The 23,353-nt window shown below is 39.8% G+C and overlaps 2 protein-coding genes across 4 annotated transcripts in view; both read left to right on the top strand.

The window, feature by feature from the left end:
* Positions 1–20,966, top strand: part of ELMOD1 (ELMO domain containing 1) — a 43,471-nt gene extending 22,505 nt beyond the window's left edge. For 2 of the 3 annotated variants that reach the window (XM_064409342.1, XM_064409341.1), the window contains exons 3-12: positions 2,856–3,001; positions 3,150–3,178; positions 4,343–4,440; positions 9,928–10,057; positions 13,149–13,282; positions 14,503–14,571; positions 14,860–14,883; positions 16,910–16,960; positions 18,452–18,585; positions 19,382–20,966. In XM_064409342.1, coding sequence (XP_064265412.1) covers positions 2,856–3,001; positions 3,150–3,178; positions 4,343–4,440; positions 9,928–10,057; positions 13,149–13,282; positions 14,503–14,571; positions 14,860–14,883; positions 16,910–16,960; positions 18,452–18,585; positions 19,382–19,554 — 988 coding nt within the window. In that variant the 3' untranslated portion in view covers positions 19,555–20,966. The remainder of the gene's footprint in view (positions 1–2,855; positions 3,002–3,149; positions 3,179–4,342; positions 4,441–9,927; positions 10,058–13,148; positions 13,283–14,502; positions 14,572–14,859; positions 14,884–16,909; positions 16,961–18,451; positions 18,586–19,381) is intronic. The other variant, XM_064409343.1, reaches the window with a different exon arrangement.
* ACAT1 (acetyl-CoA acetyltransferase 1) overlaps positions 1–23,353 on the top strand; it is a 382,585-nt gene that overhangs the window by 186,360 nt on the left and 172,872 nt on the right. The gene's annotated exons all lie outside the window — the stretch shown is intronic.

Genomic DNA, 23,353 nt, shown 5'->3' with positions numbered 1-23,353 from the left:
ATCTTGCTCATTAGAAGGAAATCTTACATGGACTCTTAATAGGACCTTAAGTGAATCTTTCTTCTCATCTTTCATATAAATGAGCTCTCTGTATTTTTTCCTTTAAAGGAGACCTAACATTTGGAAACAAAGCAGACCAAAAGAAAGCAACTCTAATTTCTGCTACAAATATATGATGAAAAATTAGGGCTTTGTTTTACCATACTCTGCCTTTCGGTTTGGTGTTTTCCTGTACTTTTAGCCCAACTACAGAGATGAGTTGTGCTGGTGAAACTAAGGAATGGCTATAGGTTATATTTTAGTTCCTCTTCTTGGTCTAGTGGAAGGTGTCTCTGCCCATGACATGGGGGGCTTGGAACAAGATGATCTTTAAGGTCCTTTCCAGACTAAATAATTCTGTGTTGATTCTATTATTCTACATCTTACTGCTGGAAACTTAAAGAATGGCTGCTTGCCTGGTGATGGCCTTGCCTCCTGATACCTGGTGTTGTTCGTAATGCTGAAGGTTATAACCTGCTGTGAAGCGCAAATTAACTCCTCACAGTAGTGTATTTGGGCATGTCTTGAGTCAGGGATGAGGGAGTATCCAAATACTTTGAAGTCAGCACCTGAAACTTTTTTCTTGTCTAAAACTTGGTTCCATCAAGGGACTGATTCTTCATTCTTTGGGTGTCAATTTGTTTCTGAAATAGAGGTTTCCTCTTGAATAAAACCAAGGAGGCTTTCTGCATGCAGGCATTTGGGAGTACTAAGTGAATTAACTGAAAGTCTGAAGATAAAGTGGATGCTTTCAAAGCATTTTAAATGCTTGTGTGGATGCTATCCATTTAGACATAAAATGTCTTTAGTTCCCATAGCTTAATCCCCCTTCAAAGATGATTAAGCTGAAGGCAACACAAAGCAGATTAAACTCCTGTGTGGACCTTCACACGCCTTAATTCATCTTCCCATCCTTCTACACGATGCCCTTCAGGAAGTTTGTAGGAATTGATGGGGCTCTTCAAGCTTTACATACATACATATACATATTTATAACTGATTTTAGTTTCTGGAATTCAGTGTTTTGAAATAATCACTGCAGTCTATTGAAAAGGATAATAGAGTCTCCTAAGAAATAACTGTCCTTTGAAAACATCAACAGCAGAAAATAATGGGCTAATGATGAATATGCATACACACAGGCTTAGAACATAATGGACCAAATTATTTGTGAATATTTATTGGCAAGCTAGCATATCAAAGTTGTATGGATGTTTTCATATAATATAATCACAGAATATGATCACAGAGAGGTTGAGATCGGAAGACACCTGTAGACGTCATCTAGTCCATTCCCCTGTTCTAGCAGAACCACCTCTAGCCAAGGGCCATGTCCAAATGGCAATGTTCCTACTGCTAGTTCTTTGCAATTTGTCTTTTACCATATGTGTTTCTGAACCCAGGGACTGTGGGTGGATCCATGTGGTGGATCCATCCTCTTCATCCCAGGAGGTTGACAGATAGTTGGGTGATGTGGCAGAATCTGTGCCATCATAGCCATAGAAACAAGGAATATAAATTATTTCCAAATAAGTTGTTTCCCGTTAAAATATGGGTTTGGGGTGTGTTATGTAATTGTGGTAGCAATATGTGGGCTTTGGTAGCAGGTGTAATGCTAACCAAGTTTAAAATCGAGTGGTTTTAATCTATGCAGGCTTTTTCAGGCTTTTGTAGGATCCCAGTTGAGCCTGGGAGGGATCATAGCAGGTCTCCAGTTCAATCTCCCTCTCACAGCAGGATTATCACCAAGGCTAGACTGAGCTGTTCAAGGCTCCTTCCATAAAAAAACTGAGAAAGGAGACTGCACAGCCTCTCTGGGCAACCTGTGCCACTACCTGGCTGTCTTCGAGGGAAAAAGCTTCTCCTTGCAAGGCTGATTCTCTTGTGTTTCAGCTTAGGGCTGTTGTCCCTTATCTACTGGCCCTGCAGGATCGTGGAGAGCCCAGCTCTGTTTCTTTCAAGATCTTCCCACAAGCACTGGGGGCTGCTCTTAGATCCCCAAAAGTCTTTCCTTCAGGTGGAAAAAGCCCAGCTCTCCCAGCTTCTCTTCACAGGGTTTGTGCTCCAACCCTACCATCTTCACTGAAATACATCCAGTTTGTCAAAGTCTTTCTTCTGTTGCTGGGACTCAAAACTAGTTGCAGTGGCTACATAAGGGCTTTCTTGGCTTACTGTCAGTTCCGTACTTTGAAAAATTGTGCAGCATCTCTGCTGCGTAACAGCTGGTCTTGGGAAGAACTGGCAGTCCTCAATACAGGTTCTTAAACACCTTTTCTTCTGCAAGGGGAGAAGCTTTGATTGCCTTAATTTTCCTTCTTAGGGACATGACATGAATGCTGTCAGGATGTCAAGTTTGTCAGGATAATCAAGCATTCTGCTTGGAGCAGGTGGTTGCTGAGGCAAAACTAAGCCAGGGTGTGATGTCTTCCTGAATTCTCAGCATCCATTCTATCAGAGTGAGCTGTGCTCCTTTCTCATGTAGTCTTGTTTCCCCAAAACATTGGTAAGAACTATACAGCCTTTTATGTTAAGAGGACAAAGAGTTTTCCACAAGTACTATTTTAAAACTCTGGAGTTTACTTATTCTGTGCTTCTAGCTGTTGTGCTTTGTGTGGGGGTGTTTTGTTGGCTAATACCAAAAAGCCCAATTTAACATTTACTGGCATAAATGTTTGTAGTGTGATTGCTGCTTTTGCTCTGAAGGTGCCCTTAGGCAGTGGGAGTTTGGGGTGAGGAAATACATTCTGTTTGGGTGGTGAACATGTTGAAACAAACTCTGCTCCAGACTCTTATTTTCAAGCTTCTTCTCTTGCCAGGATGTTTGTCCAGGTATGCCTGTACTTCTACTGCAAATGCTTGTGGCGCTGCCTGAAGTTCGTGGTCAGGAAACTAACAGGTCAATGTGAATTGCAAAGGATCTGCTATAATACCAAACCTGGAGCTGCCAGAACTATGAAAATAGGTAACTGCAATATACTTAGTTCTGCATGCCTTTGTAACTTTCTGCATATGCTGAAAGTTGTATGTCATTGCTAGAAATAAGTTATTAAATTGATCCAATGTAAACATGCTTGTCTGACATGATGCTTTTGAATACTGTTCCCTTACAGAGGCATCCCTGAAAGGTTCAAAAAGTAAGGTGAGTGAAAGATCTCATTATTCACCTCTTCTATGATGTCCTGTTCTGTTGGTTTGTTCAGTCTGGTGTTTGCTTACCCCAAAAAAATCACTTTAAGGTTTGATATGACTTTACATTTTCCACTGAAGAGGGTCTTGTGTCTGCAATAGCAGTTGATCTTGCAAAGTTGGGTAGTGTCCTGTGTTCCAGGGACAGGCCCACTGTGGCAATGATGGAATCAAGGGAACAATTTGCCATGGTGGAGCTCGTGAGAGTGAAGTGTTGTAATTTAGGGGTTCTTGGTTTGATTCCTCAATACTGTCTTAGAATATCTGTAATCTGCAATCAGTTGCTTGCAAATTTAGAAAAGTCAGGTTTTTTTGTCTGGAAAGCAACTTGCCCAACTTTGTTCCCTCTTTTCCTTTTAAATACATTGATGGAGAAAAGTCACTTTCACTTCATCCTTTTACTGTACCAGTGGTTGTGCTGACCTGAGTTGTTCTCTAAGGCATTTGTGTGTATGTTAAATAACATACTTCAGCCTTTCAATTATCTGCCACAAGAGTCAGAGATGTTGAAAACCTGGCCTCAGCATTAGCAAAAGGGAAGTAATTTAGCTCTTAGTTCAGCGTAGTAGGTCCAAATGTATTTCTAGCACAAACAGAAAGGCAAAAATCTTATTTAAAAACTTTCATTTAAGCAATTGTGAAGTTTTGAGATGAAGCACTAGAAAATTCAGCCTCTTAAATTTTCAGATGGCACGTTGGTTTTTGAATACTGAACTTCTAGGAGCATGCCTACAAATAGCAATTACATATGAAAGAAAGGGAAGAGTGTTTTGCTGTATTACTGCAGCATGTTGGGAGAGGGAATGTCAAATGAAGGCTGTCAATTCCAGTGTAATTAGCTGGATGGTCTGAAGCTGCTTCTTGATCTGCACTGAGGCCTTTGATCATCTTCACTGACAGCTGTCACAAGAATGCAATAAACTGACTACAAGGACAAGGGCAAGTGCTCTGAAACGAGTCATAAGGGTTAAATTGTTTAAAAGATATGTACAGGTGTTGAGTTCGGTCTTCTGGGCTCTTAATGCAGAAGCTTTCAGGTATGAAATTCACCACTGCTAACTTCTGTTGAGTAATAGCTTCTGTAGGAATTAATATGTGTTTTAAAACCTCTTTTTAGAGGCTGCAAACATCAGTAAATGTTCACCCTGATGCTATTGAAAAAACGATAGATGACATCATGGAGCTGAAAAGGATTAATCCAGATGTAAATCCACAGTAAGTTCATAGTTTCCTTACAGAGCGAGTGGGAGTTATTGATTTCCTCCATTCTTGGGTCCGTGGGGAACTGGCTCTCTGTAGTTATTGTGGTACAAAGTTGAAGGTGAATTCTGTCTCTCAGCATAAAATTCTAATTTTGCTGTCAAAAAACTGATGTAAAAATGAATGATTTTTTATGGTGACTTAATAAGCAAGTCCTGAATCTTTTATCTACCCAATTCTGTCTTAGTATGTTGTCATTGCATGGATTTATGGGGGTCACTTCCCCAGGGATAAAACACTACCAAACCACAGGTCCTGGCAGGTACAGTGATGGCTTCTTACAAAGGCTGTATGCTGCCTTTTGAATAGGGAAGAAACCATCTTGTTTTAGCTGATACAGATATATGCTGGTTTGCATTTTAAAACTGCCTTTAATTATCCAAACAGAAGTTTTAATGATACAGCTAATATTTATTATTGTAAGAAGAGATTGACAACCAACCATTAAATTTACAAGTGTGTATTTCAAGAGATAACACTTTTATGGTTGCCTTACCTTTCAGTTCCTAGCTTGAGGCACAAGATGTCTAGGTCAGGAATCAGTAGGAAAAAAGTTGAGAGCTGTATTATCCAGGTGATCTGTCTGAGGTTCACTCTTCTTCCCAAGCTTGAAGTTGGTATACATAATTAAAAATGGGCATCCATAAATTGATAGCTGCTTTTCTTTAATTGGTCAGCAGCATCAACAGGTAAGGAGGTCCCAAGGTCTTGCTGCAACAACAAAACCAAAAACCTAAGTTGGAAAATTATGATTCTTTTTGTCTTATTACAGGAATCTCCCTCCCAACCCACCCCCTATTAAAAAGGCCAGTAACTGGGTAGTCTTAAAATGAGGCTTCACTGATCATAAAGGACATAGAATACACTGCATCTCTCTAACTTGAGAGACAGCTCTTGTGATGGTGACTACAGCCCCAAGAATTGAAAACATGGTGACCCAGCCATTAAAGAAAGGAAGAAAATAAGAGAAACAAAACAAAGAGAACCCCTCATTCTCATAGGTGAGAATCCCTGTGAATTTTTTCTGGATGTGAGCACAGAGCTTTTCCAGGGGTGTCTCCTGACCCTGCCCACATGCTCTTCCAAGGCAGGGTGATGAAAGAGCAGCTGCTTCAAGCAGAAGTGAGGCCTTTCTGAGAGGCTGCCATCTGAGGAGGTCATCACAGCACTGGTACTCTTGTGTTGCACAGCATGCTGTTTGCTGAAATTCAGAAAAAAACCCCGGCAATGATAAAAATAGAGAAGGTGATGTCTGAGGAAAAACTGCAGGATGTAAATGTGCACAGCTTAGAGTCTGACCTGTGGACATCAGCAACTGCAATGTTTAGCAGTCGGGGTGATCCAAGTGCTCACTTCTCAGTGTTGGACCCTTGGGCAACTAAGTAGAACGACTTCAGAAGAAAACAAGAAATTATTGTTTTGTATAACACCAGAGATCACCCTCTGATTCCCCTCATGGCATGCCTTTGGCCTCTGAAGAAATGTTCGCCTTCAGAAGAGAGAGAGCAGACATAGTCATACAAATGACTTCTCCTTGCTTGAAATCAGGACTCTGAACATTAGGTTACATTTTTAGTGATCTGGTCTTTCTAGTACATGAAGAGACCCTACAAGGGAGCTGGAGAGCATGTAGTGACAGGACAGGAGGGAATGGATTCAAATTGAAAGAGAGTAGTCTTAGATTAGATGTTAGGAGGAAATTCTTTATGCTGAGGGTGGTGAGGCACTGGAACAGGTTGCCCAGAGAAGTTGTGGATGACCCATCCTTGGAAGTGTTCAAGGCCAGGTTAAGTGGAGCTCTGAACAACCTGACCTAGTGGAAGGTGCCCCTGCCCATGGCAGTGGGGTTAGGACTAGACAAACTTCCAATCCAAACCATTCTGTGAATCTATGATAATTTTTTTTTTTTTAATACCACACAGAGGGAAAAAAAATACTCAAACAACCCAAACAAAAAATCACCTGAATTATCTTGTTTTTGATCCATTTGGTGTTCATATGCTTAGCACAGGATAAATGCTTGATTGTTTTTAGACTAAAATGCTTGCATTCAATATTTTACTACGTTTGAGTCTCTCATCCCCTTCCCCCCTTGCACTCCCTCCCATTTGGTAAAATATCTTCTTAAAGCAGTGAGAAATGGGGGTCTGAAATGTGCAAGATGAGGTCACATACATGGATATACGCTCTTCCAGTAAATTGGTCCTTATATTAAATTAATCATATTTCTGCTAAACTTTAGACATCTGCACTGAAGTTTTACATGCAACCATTTATTTTATACTGATGTTTTCAGCAGAAATTTGAGCAAAAGCAGGTCAGCTGCATCTTTAGACATGATTAAGGAAAATCCAATGCCTTACCTTCTCTTGAACAAGGATTGTATCCAAACAATCATGTTTAGAAGCTCTGGCCTTGTGTTGGATAGCAGAGACTTGAAATTTCCTGGGGTAAGAACAAGAGGACATGTGTCATACTGTATGTGTTTCTGCAAATATCTATGCAGTCATTTTTGTTAATGTGGCATCTTTGCAGAGCTGAATTAGCATCCCAGGGGTGCTTGCACTGGCTGCTCTTGAAGGCTGTGGGCTGCTGTGATCTAAAGAGGAGAAGGCATTCCACAGTAATTTTCCTTTATCAATGCCTCTCAGATAAGTGTGTGTATTTAGCAGTAGGAGCAAGCAGGTGGAATAACCTGGTGGTGACGTGCAGTGTACACTGACTATGGAAGCAGACATAGAGAATCACAGAAAGGCTTGGGTTGGGAGGGAACTTAATGATGATCTAGTTCCCCTGCTCCAGTTTTGGACTTGCCTCCATCTGGTGAAGCACCTGGATCTGAGAAAAGTGGGAGTGCAAGCCCAGGTATGTTGCTCCTGGGCTCTGAGAACAGCCACAGCCAGCACCAGGATGACAAGGAGGAGGTGTGGGACATCAGCACCTCTCCCACATCCTGTTTTTGGCAAGAAAAACAAAGCATCAATGGAAAGTAAAGGGGGGAATCTAATTCGACCCTCACCCCCTCATCCAAATAACATTGTGTGGAGCTTTTGACTGCCTTTACATAAAGTGCAAAAATGGTTTGCTTTGAATGTGTTGTGCACCTTGTATCTTAAAAACATGTAATTTTTTAATATAAAATTGCTGTGCTTTGCCACAGCCTGTGTTCTGCTGCTCTAAACCGAGACTATAAAGAAGTTAAAAACATTATGGCTGTGATTCAGTGATACTCCACAGCAATTCACAGTCTGTCAGGCTTTTCAGCTTTCTTTGAAATGCAGCCTTTCTGTAAAATTGGAGGCTATAGCTAGTGAAGCATGTTAAAAAAAAAACCACCAAAAAACCACAAAATAAAAAACCCAACCCAAATACCAAAAAAGAAACAGCAAAGGATGGAAAATACTGTGGAGGCTCTTCTGTCTGAAAGAGTTATAACTTCAAGTAGGATAAAATTGCAGCATGAGAAATGGACTAATGCTGACATCTCTGATTCTAATAATTTAGGTTAGAAAAGGTTTAAAATTCTGAAGTCCAACAGTTAACCCAGAACTGCCAAATGCACCACTAATCCATTTCCCTAAGTGCCACATACATCTAAAAGATGTACGTGTCTTTTAGATACTTCCAAGGATGGTGACTCTACTACTTTCCTGCAGCCTGTTTCAATGCTTGACAACACTTTTGGTGAAGGAAATTCTCCCTAACATCCAATTTAAACTTTTTCTGGGGCAAGCTGAGGCCATTTCCTCTTGTCCTATCACTTGTTACCTGGGAGAAGAGACCACACCAGGCTGCACCCTCCTGTCAGGCAGCTGCAGAGAGTGATGAGGTCCCCCTGAGCCTCCTTTTCTCCAGGCTGAACACCCCCAGCTCCCTCAGCTGCTCCTCACAGCACTTGTGCTCCAGACCCTTCCCCAGCTCCGTTGCTCTTCCCTGGACACGCTCCAGCCCCTCCATGTCTTTCTTGTAGTGAGGGACTCAGTGCTTTGCCTTGCTGAATCTAATACAATTGGCCTTGGTCCATGGATCCAGCCAGCCCAGATTCCCCTGCAGAGCCTTCCTGCCCTCCAAGCAGATCAACACTCCCACCCAGCTTGGTATCAGCTGCCAAGTGACCGAGAGTGCACTTGGTCCTCTCATCTAGATCATCAATAAAGATATTAGACAGAGCTGGTCCCAAACTGACCCCTGGGGCACACAGCTAGTGATCAGCCCCCAGCTGGATGTATCTCCATTCCCTACCACTCTCTGGGCTCGGCCATCCAGGCAGTTTTTTACCCCGTGAACAGTGCACCCACCCAAACCACGAGCTGCCAGCTCCAGCAGAATCCTGAGGAAAACAGTGTCAAACGCCTTAGTAAAGTCCAGGTAGAAAACATCCACATCCTTTCCCTCATCCTAGGCGGTCACCTTTCCATAGACGGAGATCAATTTAGACAAGCAGGACCTGCATCAAAAGATAAGCAGTGAAAATCCTTATGTTCAGAAAATTTAAGAGTATTACAGAATAAACAAAATGTTTCAGTGTATCAAGCACAACTGGCAAGGAACCTGTGCAGTTTAATATCAGTGCAGCCTGTGTTCCAGAGGAATAAGGGTGTACACCTAGCTTGCCTTCCAAATTCATACCAGGTGGTCAGATAATTTTACACACTATTAAATATTAAAGGGCTTATTCCCATATATAAGCAAATATTTTTATGAGCATGGCAGTTGTATACTGCATGACTTATATTTTGTATTATAAAATCTTAACGTAAGCTGTTGTTTGGTGCAGAATTTTCTGGGTTTTTTTTTAGTTTGCTTTAGGGTTTTTTGAGGGTAGTTATTTAATGTTTGTTGGGTTTGTTTTTTTTTATTGATGCATCAGAAAATGTAAAAAGGAAACACAAAAATCTGCATTATAGTGAAAAGAGAACCATTATGATGATTCTTAACATGAGACAAAAGCCAAATCTGCCTGGAGGCAGATCTTTGAAACTATATTACTGCAGGGTTTTGGCTTCTTTATGCTAGCTTTAGTGGCACAGAAGCAAAACAATTATTTTTAGCTTTTTGCTGAGTTTTCTTTCCCTTCTCAGCCTTTTTCAAGTTCACATCTCTGATCCCAGGGAATTGTTTGAAAAGCTGTCATTGGAATGAGGAGAAAGATTCCGTAATGTGCTTGTTATAGGCATTCAATGCTGCTGTGTATAGTTATAATGTGATTTCAATGTGAAAAATCACCGTTCACAGTTTTAAAATATCCCAAATATTATCATCTAAGGAAGGCACTAAATGAGACTGTGCCCTTCACAATGCCTTGTTTAATGTAATATTGATCTCTTGGAAATTTTCCTGTTGCAACTGAAGTGTGAGACTATCAGTTCACGGATGTAACTCTAGTCATGTGTATTAGCTATATGTGATTGAGGTGGAATATGTTGTTCCCCCCACCCTCAGGTTGGGAGTGTCTCTTCAGGCATGCCTGCTGCAGATTGTGGGCTACAGAAATCTCATTGCAGAGGTCGAGAAGCTGCGCCGAGAGCCGTACGATTCGGAGAATCCACAGCACGAGGAGATGCTGCTGAAGGTAGGTGCTGAAGAGGTGCTTAGAGGGCATCCTCTATTCATGTCAGCTTCCAAGCCTGCTTCATAAACCTCTTTGAAACATCGAGAGCTGTTGTCACCTTGCTCCATCTTGTACTTCTTTTAAGATAAGACCACACAGCATTATCATCTGGTCTGGGTGCAGCACTTGCCAAGCAGGCAGCTCACTCCCGGGCTGATAAATGCATTTCCCTTGGCTGGGCTATATCTAGGCACTGGGTAACACAGGTCTTAGAGCACACAGCTGTTATCTGCAGTGAGCTCTGGAAAAGTAGCTTTATGTCCTACTTCAGTACACCTTTCTCCAACACAAGAAGGGTATTTTCCTCTATTAACCAAATTACAAATTTATTTCTTCAATTTCTTGTATTTTTGAGGACAATGTCTGTGTATACCAATGGCAAACATCTATTTTTATTGTGTGGAATGGAAGAGTGGGAGTTGATGACTTACACGTTTATAGTTACCAAATGTATTTTCAAGTGAACACAAAATGAAACTATTCTTTTGATAACACATGCAGAGTCAGGAAAACCTGGGTTAACAACTGGGTTTTACTTCCTTCCTGCTTTCAGGAAAGCCTTGCACTGGAGCAGATAATAAAAGCAATTTTTCTATCTTGAAGCCATAAGCAGAGGAAAGGCTGGAGAGTTCTTATACTAGAAAGAAATTGATGAAAAAATAAAGGTTCTGGAAAACAGTCTAATAGCAAGCCCTGGTCCTGATTCTAGTTCAACTGTAGCTATTGAAAGATGCTTCAGAGAAATACCAAGAAACATAGAATAATTGATAGCGAGCTTATTGACTATGAGCAAAATTCCTTCTTAGAGAATTTACAGTGTTCTTATAAAAACATACTACCTGTTTGGTTGTGGGGAGTTTCTTTTTCAATTTAAGACAAAAATACTGAAGACTTTAACAATACCAGATGATGATGAAGATGTCTTCCATGCTGTAGCTTGTAGTGCAAGGCTTTGCACAAACTACAGTGAGAGCTTCTGGAAATTTTACCATAATTACTTGGTCTTCCAAAAATCCCAATAGGTATATTATACAAGCACTGTCAGATGCAAGTAACTGCTTCTAAAAATGCCTCCGATAATCAGGATTCCTGTTGGAGTCTGGAAAGCTGCCTTTAAGGTTTGCCTGCCGATGGGAGGTAGGAGTCTCACCAAGGAATGGTCCAAATCCAGAGCTGCTCTGAAGGAGTTTACCTAACTATCAGGTAAACTGAGGCAGATGGACTCCTCCTGTCCAAGTCCTGCTCCTGTGCATCCAAATGCACAAATTTGTGGGAGTAGAGTGAATTTTAACTAAAGAAACACACAGATGTACCCATTGAGGAAGCCTGTGTCTTGCAGGTGAGAGACCCAGGTGGCAGCCTACAGTACTGGTCGCTGAAAAGACCAGTCACCTCACTGCAGATTAAAGAGAGTCTTTGGCTCCAGGAAACCATCCCTAAATACCCTAAATACAAGCATCTACATTGCCCAGAGAGCACATAGGGTCTGGGATGGGATCATAGGTGAGAAGGACCAAGGAGCTGGCTTCAGTCTCTCCCTGCCATGGAGCCTGCAAGGGCAAGGTCCTGAGAATCATGTCAGCAATGATGTGTGGTCATGTAAGTGCTTTAAAAACATAATTACACAAGCATAAAAGCAGAATGGAAACTGAGCATTTGTCTGAGGAGAGATTAAACAGTGCAGCTCACTCAACATTATGCAAACTCAAAATGTTGAAAAAAATATCAGTTTCACCTAAGTATTAGCACTTGTTTACCATAGATGTTCTACTTTTGCAAATGTCAAATGGAAATATGTCCAAGGGTTTAATTCATTTTATAATCCTCGCTGTGTAAGAATAGTCTGGTTGGTTTTCATTCCTTCTAGATACTCTGCTAAGTGATCTCTGCAATGGGTAATTCAGGTTCCTAATGGCTATCATTTATTCATGTTTATCAGGAGAGCACTAAGAATGAGAGAAAGATTAACTTTATGTGATTGTACTAATGATTAATACTGTATTTACTGTTGATGGATGAACATTGGTTTAAACAATGATCCTTTAAGCAGTCATTACAAAGTGAAATCATTAAGATTTTAGCCTTCCCAGGGCACTTAATTTCAAATGCAGTTAGAATTGCTAAAATTAAAACAATTTCTGCTTTTATTTGGGAAATGTGCACAAGCTCTTTCCCTTGGGTAGGCTTTGTCTGAGTGATTTTCTTGAGGATGTACTCACCAACTCATGACTGATGATTAATATACTTTCTTAATTCTAAATTCTGATTTCTTAATACACTTTAAAAAGGGTGAGTTTGTGATATGGCACAGGAGGTGTGCATAAAGGTATGCATTTGTCATATGTCAATTTAGGCTGCTTTTAGGTGCATAGCAACATGATATTTAGGCACTAAAGTTGCTGGACCAGTGCAGTTAAATGGATTTGTTCCAGCTGATGACCTGGCTTGTTAAATCACTTCGGACATTTCTTTATGTGGGATCAATGAATGAGTCTTCCCTTAGTTAAATATGATGGTGCACATGCTATCCATGTATGGAGGTTCTTGGGGGTTTTTTTATGTTCTTCAATTTGCTTTTCAACACTGTGGTAGCCAAGTCAAGTCTCTTGATTTATAATCTTTCCAGAGACTTGCAAAAGATGCCAGAGAAAAGATTGCTGAAGAGCCTCAGAGACTCAAAGCTGCTCTGCTGCTCTGTCAGTGATTTATAACCAAATTCCATCCCATTGCTGTCTCTGTGCTTATGGAGGCAGACACCACCTCCATGCACAAAGCATGAGCAAAACAGGTCTTTGTGTGAGATGTTAGAGTAGCTGTGATGAGGTCAAAAGGGTCTTGTAGGGCTGAAATGTCTGCAATACTTCAGAGCAGTTTGGGATTTCCCCCACAGACGCACATCCAGAGGAACTTCATTTGATTTTGTGTTTGGGTTGCTGGGATAGAACTGTTGGGGTACTGTTCAGTGATTAGAACTTAGCTTGGTTTGAAAAGAGAAAAAAAAAAGTCTTTACTGTGTGGAAACTTAATGATGTTTCACCTATAATCTTCCCAGTTGTGGAAATGCTTGAAGCCGAATTCACCGCTGAAAGCTCGGATTTCGAAGCAGTGGTGTGAAATTGGTTTCCAAGGTGACGATCCTAAAACAGACTTTAGAGGAATGGGTCTCTTGGGCTTATATAACTTGGTGTAAGTATGTCCCTCTGCAAATGGGTTTCCGTGTGTCTGAAGTCATGAAAAGCAGCATTACTTGCAGATTTTAGCAAATCTGTGGGAATAATTTGTAGAAGTGCTAGAGACTTCATATTAAGGAAATGAAAGAATTTATTAGCTAGCCTAATTTTTGGAGTGTTTCTCTTCTCAAAGGGGTCTCCTTTCTTTCAGTATTCCTAATTCAGCCTTGTAATACCACTTGCTAAGCCCTTTTTTTAGTTTCTCTGTGACACAGTGAGTTAGCACTCTCTTCCTACCAGAAAGAAAGTGTAAAGTGTATTTTCACCAGTATCTAGATCTGCTTAAACAAAATGCCCTGGAAGTATGTAGGTGGGAGGGTTATGTTGCTGCTCAGCTGCTGTCTTTGGGAATTTCGTGCTGAATTCTTAAGCAAAACACTTGATATGCAGTCACTGATGGCAGATTTAGGTAGTTTGACTACTGCTTCAGTTTTTGTCAATACTCAAAATTAAGCAGTGAGTTTACATCACTTTTTTCTCCCAACTCATGCCCACCAGGTGTTAATGCCATAGCTGTGCTTTGTAATTTGGGAATTGACTGATGCTTATTGTTTTCTCCAGCCCTTGTATTTGCTGCATGCAGTTACATAACTTGGAAACATTTGGTAAAATAACTTCTCCTTACGAGGCGAAAAATAAGTATTTTCTGCTTTTACAGATTGCAGGGCATAAATCATCCTCTGCCCGTATGTTGTTCCCTAGTAAATCTCAGTTGAGGATCTGGACTCTTGACTCTGGCTTTGAACTTCCATTTGAAATTAATCCCTACCATGTATTTAATTTCTTAGTCTTCTGTGATGACTCTTATCTTGCTTAATGAATCTGCCAGATCAAGAAGCCTGAACTGCTTTCTCTTGAGCTCAGCACCCGGCATGCTCCAGCTGTAAACAACTGATTTTCTGTAGGGTGGGTAGAGAGGAGACTCTGGTAATGCACATTCACTCAAATCATAGAGGAGTGCACTTGGAGCTGGAGGCTGCTTTAATCTTTCAGTTTGGGGATCTCAGTGGCAGTTTAATGAGTTTAACACATCAGATGCTACTCATACTGTGTAACACACGCACCTGCCTTTAGAAAGGTGTGTATAGTCAGCTTAATATGACTTCAGATGCTTTTTTTGTTTTTATTTTGTTTGGTTTTTTTTAAACAATTCACCCTAAACATATATGTCTGCAGGTATTTTGCTGAATGGGACACTGAGATAGCTCAGCAAGTTCTCACTGATTCTCTTCACCCTAAATACAGGTAATGCTTGAGACCAGAAACAATAACTTGAGAGAGCATTCTGCAGGCTTTCTTTGAGGAAGGGGGCTGGTTTTTTTTCTCTTGTTGGGCATGTCCTTGAGTATTGCCACATGCTGTGTGTTTTAAAGTAATGATCCTGAAAGCTGATCAGGTGCAAGAGGCAAACTTGCATTCTGAATCTTGGAAATAGTTAAATTTAGCGTTAAATGTTTTCACTTTTGATTTCAAATTAATTTTGTGTCTTTATTTACCTTTACTTTAATTTGTTTGTGTTTTTTCATAATAAAGGGAAGTCACTAAGAAGGAACTAAGGTATTTTTTTTCTTTTTTCTGAGACACTACGTGTAGATTAAGGTCAAACTACAATTTGGTGTGTTATAAAGTTAAGTCTTTGTTGCAACACCGGGAGACCCATGTTCTTTCCTTTAGAGTTGACCCAAACTGGGCAGGGGAACACTGGGTCCATATGAACATACTTATATATCAAAAATGAAATCCACCTTGCTTAATATAGTTAAAGTGACTGCCTTGATAATCATAAGTAGTCTGGGCCAAATATTTGTTAACAGAGCTGAAAAGCCCTTTTATTTATAGTCACATGCTCTGTCTATATTGACTAATCGTGGTTCCAATCTGACTACTCCTTTGGGAGTAGCTACTCCATTGTCCTGACTATTGAGAGCTCAGGCACCTTCAAGTGTCACAAACTGTGTTGTAGGTAATTTGTCAATAAGAGACTCCACAATTATTGGGGAGTAGAGGCCTCTTAGCCAGTTACATAGAAATCAGTTGCCTTAAAAGACATTTTTCTTCTGCCAGTAATGTTTGATATCCATAAAGCTGGTTCAAACACCTAAATCCTGAAGGTTTTGATCTCCTCAGGGTTCTTGGGCTTTTTGTTGAGTTCTTAATGGTAATTCTGTGACAGAAAGCCCTTGGAACATATTAATGTGCTTCATTTGCATGTTTGATTACCAAGGCAGTCTTGGAGTGCAGTGTGAGCCTGTAGAATTTCTATGCCTTGAGATTCAGTGGAAGATAGATGCTGCAGGTGGTGCCCATGGTGATCTTCCCGATGTGGGTGCTTAGCAGCTGTGCTGTTTTCTGATGGAATCGTGATCAATGGATTTTCTATTCCAGTTGAACTGTTTTGCTTGCCCACAACCTATGTGTGCCACCTTTATTATTCAGACTTTACCTGGTGGTGTTATCTCACAGGCTACAAAGATGGCTCAGATTTTAGAGGATGAGCAAATAATAGTCTAATCCTGCATGCAAAGATATGTAGGAGCTGAAGTTTTGTCCTCATGCACTCCAGCTAGTAACCCTCAGATCACAATGGGTATGAATCTATTAGCATCTTAAGTAATTAATGACAACATTTTTATTTACTATATTTACATGAAGCTCAGGGAATTGTTTTTAGTGTAATATATACTTACTGAAGTTCAAGAATAGTCTTAAGAACAATGCTTTCATACATACCTCTCTATAATTTGGGACCTAAAGCTTGCAAACTCTGATTTGCCTTACTAGGGCAAAATTCCCACAGCCATGTCAAGGTTGTAGGCCCTGGTTAAGGTCAGTTCCTTTAGCTGGTTTTAAATGCAGGCAATGATTTCTGTTAAACTTGCTCATTTCAGTAGACTCAAACCTGGTTAGTGGGATGTGTGTTGACTGATTGGATCACACAGCTCTTTTAAATTGTTGAAGAGCTGAAATTTAGTTAAAAATCAATCTGTTCCCTAACTAATTTTATTTTAAGGGAGGTGTCTTCTGTGTCCTTGAAAAGCACTGCATTATCATGCCAAATAATAGGAAACACTGTTCCTTACCTTTGTCTGTTGAGAGATTTCTAATTTGGCCAGCCATCAAAGCTTACTGTCAGAGGAGTATTTTCATGTTTGCTGCCTTAGGTGAATCATGCCTCATCATCAGTGATGAGTATCATGAATATCTCTGAAAACACAAAAGAGCTAAAATCATCTTTGATTAGTTAAATGTAATTTCAACTTCTTATACAGCTCGAGCTTAACTGAAGTGGGTCACCTTTGTGGTCAATTTAGAAAACAATGAGTTTTTACTGAGAGCATTGACATAGGTGCATTTTGTAATGGTGAGACAAGTTTGTTGGCAGTGCTCTAAACCAGTTACCCATTTCAAGTCTGTTTATATCAATCCATTCAGCCAGAAGGAGTGTTAAATGAGATTAGCCATGTAAAAGAAGATAAAATATCTTGTTCAGTCAATATTATAACATCAGAGAAGTTCAAAGAAAATATTTATCATTTAATAATGTTTGGCAATATCTGGATTTTAACTATTTTTTCTTTCTCAGCCAACTTAGCAAAGCTGAATGGGAGAAGAAAAAGTTTGATAAGGCAATTGGGTAAGTTTAAAGACCTTTTTTAATTTGCTACAAACACAGCAGGTAACAATGATGCTATATATTTGAGGGAGAAAATGTATTTCCTAGTTATTTTTTTAAGGAAATTTCTGTGAGCATATGTATATCTGCCACACCTTGATTTTGATCAAAGATTACAGGAGAAACAATTCAAGTTACATTCAGAAAAAAATAACCCAAAAATTTTGTAGCAAGGAGAAGCTTTCTCTGTGTGCTATATATAGTGTAGTGATTAATATCTGTTTAATTCTTCTTAGCACATGACATGATCAAGTTTCACTTCTTGCTGTCAAAGCCAGGTTCAGAACTGCTTTTAGGAAAATATAATAGCAAAGAAATAGTACTGAGGGGTTTTTCTTCTTTAACAGTGGGTTTGCTATAACTGCATTATTCATGGAAATGGAACAGGATGTTCCTTCTGAATGTATCTAAAAATCTGTAATACAAGATTTTACTGCCCAGATTTAATTTTTCTGTGAAACTTGCTATTAGGCAAGTTAACTTCATGCTGAAGTTAACTTCTGGACTTCTGGTTTGTTTCTTTCCCTCCTGAAATGCAAAAAAAGGTTAAAGGAAAAGAAAAATATTTCTGTTTGCTTGATAGAGATAGTTGAAAAAATACCCAAGACAGTCTAGAGAAGACAGCTGTCTTTAGCTGAGAAAAAAATTCAATCACTGAATATCCAAACATATTTGCTTTTATGACTAAATGTCCGTGTGAATCTTTATGTGCTTCCTTGGGAAACAGTCACTGCTAGAAATGGCAAGTTCTTTATGCACCAGCCTTACAAGTTAACTTCCAGTTTCTGAGTTTTGTTGTGCTTGAATGTATTTCACTTGTTAATATCTCCTAGCAGGACAGACATTGCTTAATGAGTCTGATTTTCTTGTTTCTGTTTCCAGCATGCTTTGATTTAGGATTTTGCCTGTTTTCTGACCTTTGTCTCTAGTTCTCTTTTAGGTAGAAATTAGAGGTGATTCGACTGGATCTTTTTCACAAGCTTTTTAGCCATATGAATGTCTTTATAGGACAGGTTGTTGAAACATGGTGTTCCTAACTATGGCTAATGAGTTCCAGTGGGAACTCCAGCTTAAAAATAACAAATGATGGGTCACCCTGCAGCCGTGGCCACCGTGTGGAGTCCTTGCCCTGTTTCAGAGGCGAGTGCAGGAGCACTGGGGTGTCTGTGCTTGTTCTTATTTTGTAGGAATGTATCAGTACTGTCCACTGAAAATGCTGGCACAGTGATGAAATTCCTGATTTTACTGTGACCATATATTTCCCAAGGGAAATTCTGTACAAAGCATGCAGAATAAATGTTTTGCTTGCTTTCCACCCAACACCTTGGAAACTCACAAAGGAGAGAATGCATCTCAGTAACACAAAATCAGCAACATCAGGGTCATCAGTGTTCCTTAAAATGTGATGAAAGAAGGTGAACTCCCAACAAAAGTTGCTGCTTTTCCTTACAGCTACTCTTTTGCCATCGTGGGCATTAACATAACAGACCTTGCATACAACCTGCTGGTGAGTGGCGCTCTGAAGACCCATTTCTACAATGTTGCTCCAGAAGCACCAACGCTCACCCACTTTCAGCAGACGTTCTGTAAGTGCCGGGGCAAGGGGTGGAAATGCATGATTGGTAGTCTGCTAACATACTACTGCCCAAAGTAAAAAAAATAAATAAAGTCACTGACACAGCGCAGAGACTGTGCCCTCCGGTCTAGGATGCTTGGATTCAGCTCTTCAGCTGTGATGGACACTACTTCCAAACCCAGGTGTAAAACAAATGAAGAAACACAAACAAAAAATGTGCTAAGCACCTTACCAAGTGACCTTCCTGTTTTTTAAATAATAAGGAGAAAGCAAATGTGCTTTAAGGAGTGTCTGAATATTGTTTCCCCTTAAATCCAATTGTCATAGGATACTTGCATCTACATTCTAGTGTTACTCCCCACCCTTGCAGCTCCACCACTAAAATAATGTTCTGACAGCTCTTTCCCCTGTATTTGAGCATCCCTGCTACAGCAGAGTCCTGCTGTTCATCTTTGCACAGTGGGTGTAACGCCTCTAATATTTTTCAATGTGTAGGCAAGGAACTGCTAATGAGCACCTGTAGCATTTTCCCTGGTTTTATACTCCCTGGTTTTATGTTTCAGTTTGTGAATCCGTATGTCAAGACGACTTGTGAGAGATTCTGCCTATGTGTGCAATATTCATCCAATTTTGGCCTTGTCCAGAATAGGTTTAGTCTTATTCCTGCCCAGTGTCATGAGGTGTCAGATCTCAGTGACCAGGATTCTCTGTGCAGATCATAAATATTAATTGCAGGCTACTTTCTAATTTTATACGTCATCTTTACATGCAGGATTTATCTCTCCTTCCTTTGTATTGTCTCGCAGGCTACTTAATGCATGAATTCCACAAATTCTGGATTGATGAGGATCCACTGGACATAATGGAATTCAATCGTGTCAGAGAGAAATTTTACAAGCGAATCTTGAGACAGCTCCAGAACCCAGAGATGGCTCTGTGTCCTCACTTTGCTGCATCAGAAAGTTTAATCAATATGTAGTTACTCAGTTGATTTGCTTTGGAAGCACCGTCTCACTCTTGGTTTAGATCACTGTTAGACCATCACTAGCATACTGAATGACCATGGCAATCGTGTGCATGTTTTTGGCGCAGTGTTCATCTGTTTTTGTCACACGATCCCCTTATGCTTCTCTTGCTGGGGATTTTTCATTTTAAATGGGTGCTCATATTGCCTCATTATGCAGTGTTACCTTCTGAATTGATGTCCAGATATCAGAGTTTTTTCTATTTTTTTAGACTTTCCTCATAATTCAGCATTGACAATTGAATTGTATTTCTCTAGCAGTGTTTTTGTATATGTGGAATAAGTAGCTGGATCTTGTATTGTGAAAGCTTTTTAACTTCTCAATATGTTTTAAGATAACTGCTGGCATTTCAAGCAAAATATATGTTTGGACCTCATCTAGAAGATAATGTAATTTAATCCAATTCAGACAAACACATTTAAGTCCAATTTTCTCCATGCAACCATTATATGCTTAATGCAAAATTAATGAGGCTTATGAGATACAAGTTTCAGTGAGAAGAGTTTATGCAGAATTACGATCAAATGCATGAATACCAAATGGTCTGGTGATGCTAACACAGTGAGCTGTGAACACATTCACAACTAACAGATACTGGCAGGGGCCAAAAATTATAACATCAGGCTGTTGTCACCAACACCACCATGCTGAAGCATGGTCTAGATTCCTGCACATTCCTTTGGATATACAGAGGTTAGTGCTTTGTGTCACACGTTGGAAGGCAACATGATTTGGTCACGTGGTGCTTGGTGAATTCAGGGAAGCAAAAATATGTATCTTTTGTTTGAACTACTGAAAATGTTGCTTTGGTTGTTAATTCAGTTCCTAAGTGCTGGGAGAAATAATTGGTTAGAAGGTTTAGAACAAAACTGCTTGTGTTTCCCAGACTACTTATAAAAAAAATTCAAAATGGCAAACTGCCTTTTTTCTAAAACCATAAATGAATAAAAGACACTAAGATTGTGTAGTATACTGAACATCTACCATGGCATTTCATACCCATGGTATTTTTTACCTTCTAAGCAATCAATTTTAGTATTATATGTTTGTGTAAATCACTTGCATATGGAGATTAAATTGAGTAGTGTCCAACTACTTGTGAATATATGAATAAATTATACATCATTCTAAACTGAAGCACTGTGGGTTTTATTTTTGAGATATGCAGCAATACAGAGGAAAAATGTTTTACTTAATGGATCAGGTAAAATGGATTGTAACAGCTCTGTGGTACTCCTGAGGATGAAGTGTGATCACAACTTCTTCAGATAAGGTGCTTTATATCATTTTAGTTACTGCTTGGGCCATTACTTTATTTAACAAAAATAAAAATAAATAAATGGAAGTACATCAACTTCCTAGGAAACTCCTTGGGTTTAAGTTGTCTCATTTCTTTGCTGAAATGCAAGCTGTGGGTCAGGACATTTCTACATGGCTAGAAACTTGCACTCATTTAGTTAATCAGCAGAATTTTATGGGTGTTGCAATAATTAGTCTTCTCCAATTAATCTGGAAATATGGAACTGGAAATATTAACATTTGCATATTTTGCATGAGAATACAAGGAATAAAAACTATGCATGTTCAACTTAATACCATTGATTTTGGAAAGTGGTTATTTATAGCCATTAGGTCTCAAAGACTTTTTTGTGTGACTCTTGAAGCTTCTAAAATAGGTTTCTAGTAACAGTTTTCATTGTTTCAAATTTTAGGCTCTCTCTTTCTTTCCTTGCCCCACTCTGACTTAAATATCTTCTGCAATTTATTAGGTTACACTGGTTTATTTTTAATATTCTGCAGTGGAGTTCATGAAGTTGCAGGGGAGGGAGGGAAGGTTCTTGCTACCTTCTTACTGCTCTGATACTCTCAGTTGTGCCTTGTCTCAAGGTGTCAACTTCAAATAAAATCAGAAAATGTCATCTGGCTCTGTGTCAGATTGTATCACTATAATCTAACTAGTTTGGGTGATTATTTTTCCTGTCTTGCAGGAAGATAGATTTAATGAAGTGAAAATGTGAAATTCCTTCTCCTGTGGAGCCCTTGCATGCTGGTGTCTTCAAATCTTACCATCCTGTCTGCTTGTGCTTCAGCTTTGTCCTGTGTTTTTGTTCTCAAAATCAATGACAAACCTGGGGCAGAGAATATCCCTGGTGGGTGCCTAAAACTGGCTGGGCACTGCTGAGGGAGGATGTCTGTGGGGCATTGCCTTCCTTCCTCCCCAAGAATGACCTCTTACAATGATACAAACCTAAGCATTTTTTTTTTAAGTTGGAATTTACGCTATCACTAGTACAGATCCAACTGACCTGTGAGCAACTGGATGCTGCTTTCCCTAGGGAGGAGAAAATTAAAGAAATGGTGGTGGGGAGATGTGTGGAGTATTAAAATGGTGTTTCAATAAAGAAGAAACAATATTTATACTCACTGCAGGGTGCAGAATTTGGTTTAATTAAGAATAGAGAAGGTTTAGGTTGACTCTTTCCAAAAACCTCATCTCAGGCAGCAAGTGCTTCTTGCCCAGGCTGTAAAGTAAATGGTCACCTTCTTTCTTAATAGGTAATTTTCCTCAGGCAAATAATTCACATTAGCAATGCCATGCAGCCCAGGTGTTGTTTTAAAAAGGCACAACCATGTTCTATGTCTAAGCTGCTACTTTATTGTGTAAAATTCAAGACAGCATGCAGAAGCTATGCAGAATATGCATTGCTTAAAATATGTATTGCTTTGGGTCAGCAGGTGAAAATATAACTGATGGAAGTATAATATTGGGAGATTAAATGTGTTAAAATGTGGAAATATTTACCTTGATCTGTTTCAAGCTGCGGGGAAAAGGGCTATGCAGTATTGGAGTTCTTTAATTCTGTATGTATCCTATATAATGGTGCCCATATTCCTCTCTGTTGCAGATTCAAGCACTTCCCATAGCACAGCATTGTCTTATCCCAGCTAATGTGTGTTGAAATTGCTACCAGGGCTCCTTCAACAATAGGTGGACACGGATTTGTCTTCAGCAACCTTGGTGCTCAGCCAGCATCTGTGGAGCTGGGGCTGTGAGAGCCAACAGGATCTGTGCCTGGAGGTTTGATGACAGCCAGGAGGAGAGCAAGTGCTGCTCCAGCTTCCTGAAACTCTTCGGCTTGTAGCTTTTCTATTCTTTGAGGGAAGGAGAAATATTTTTACTGCACTTTTAATTGGCTCTTTTGGAAGGTAGTTTTTCAAATGCTGGTGCTGGTGGTATTTCTATGTACTATTTTTAGAAGCAAATAAGGTCTACCTTATCTATATGACTTGCTTTGGACAATTGTATCTCCTGACTGTTTCCTGGAGCAGCACTGAAGCTCAATTGAAAAATTTCATGTCATTTAGAGGGTAAAGAAGATTAATTGATTGTCTTTTTTTAAATGAAAGAGCAATCTTTAAAAGCACCTGTGCCCACTGTGTGCCCTATGGGGCACAGACAGCTGGTGATGACTTAGCAGGCTGAAACACTTTGCTGCAAGCAGGGCATTTTCAGCATGTTCCCAGCTGAAATAAGTGCTGTTAGGTGGAACAGGATGTATGGGAACAGAGTGCTGATGCTCAGGTCAATGAACCCAGATATGCCTCTACTGGCCCAAAGAATCACTGGTAGCATCATAATACATTGGCTTCCTTTATGAGGAATCATAATTTCTTTCTTTATCCCTCTCTTCATGGATTGTGATTAGCTTTTAACATGTCATTTGCTGACCTGTCCCTTTTTTGTCAGAATGT

Source organism: Passer domesticus, chromosome 2 (assembly GCF_036417665.1).
Source record: "Passer domesticus isolate bPasDom1 chromosome 2, bPasDom1.hap1, whole genome shotgun sequence".
Lineage (NCBI taxonomy): Eukaryota > Metazoa > Chordata > Aves > Passeriformes > Passeridae > Passer > Passer domesticus.
This window is presented reverse-complemented; position numbering and strand designations above follow the sequence as displayed.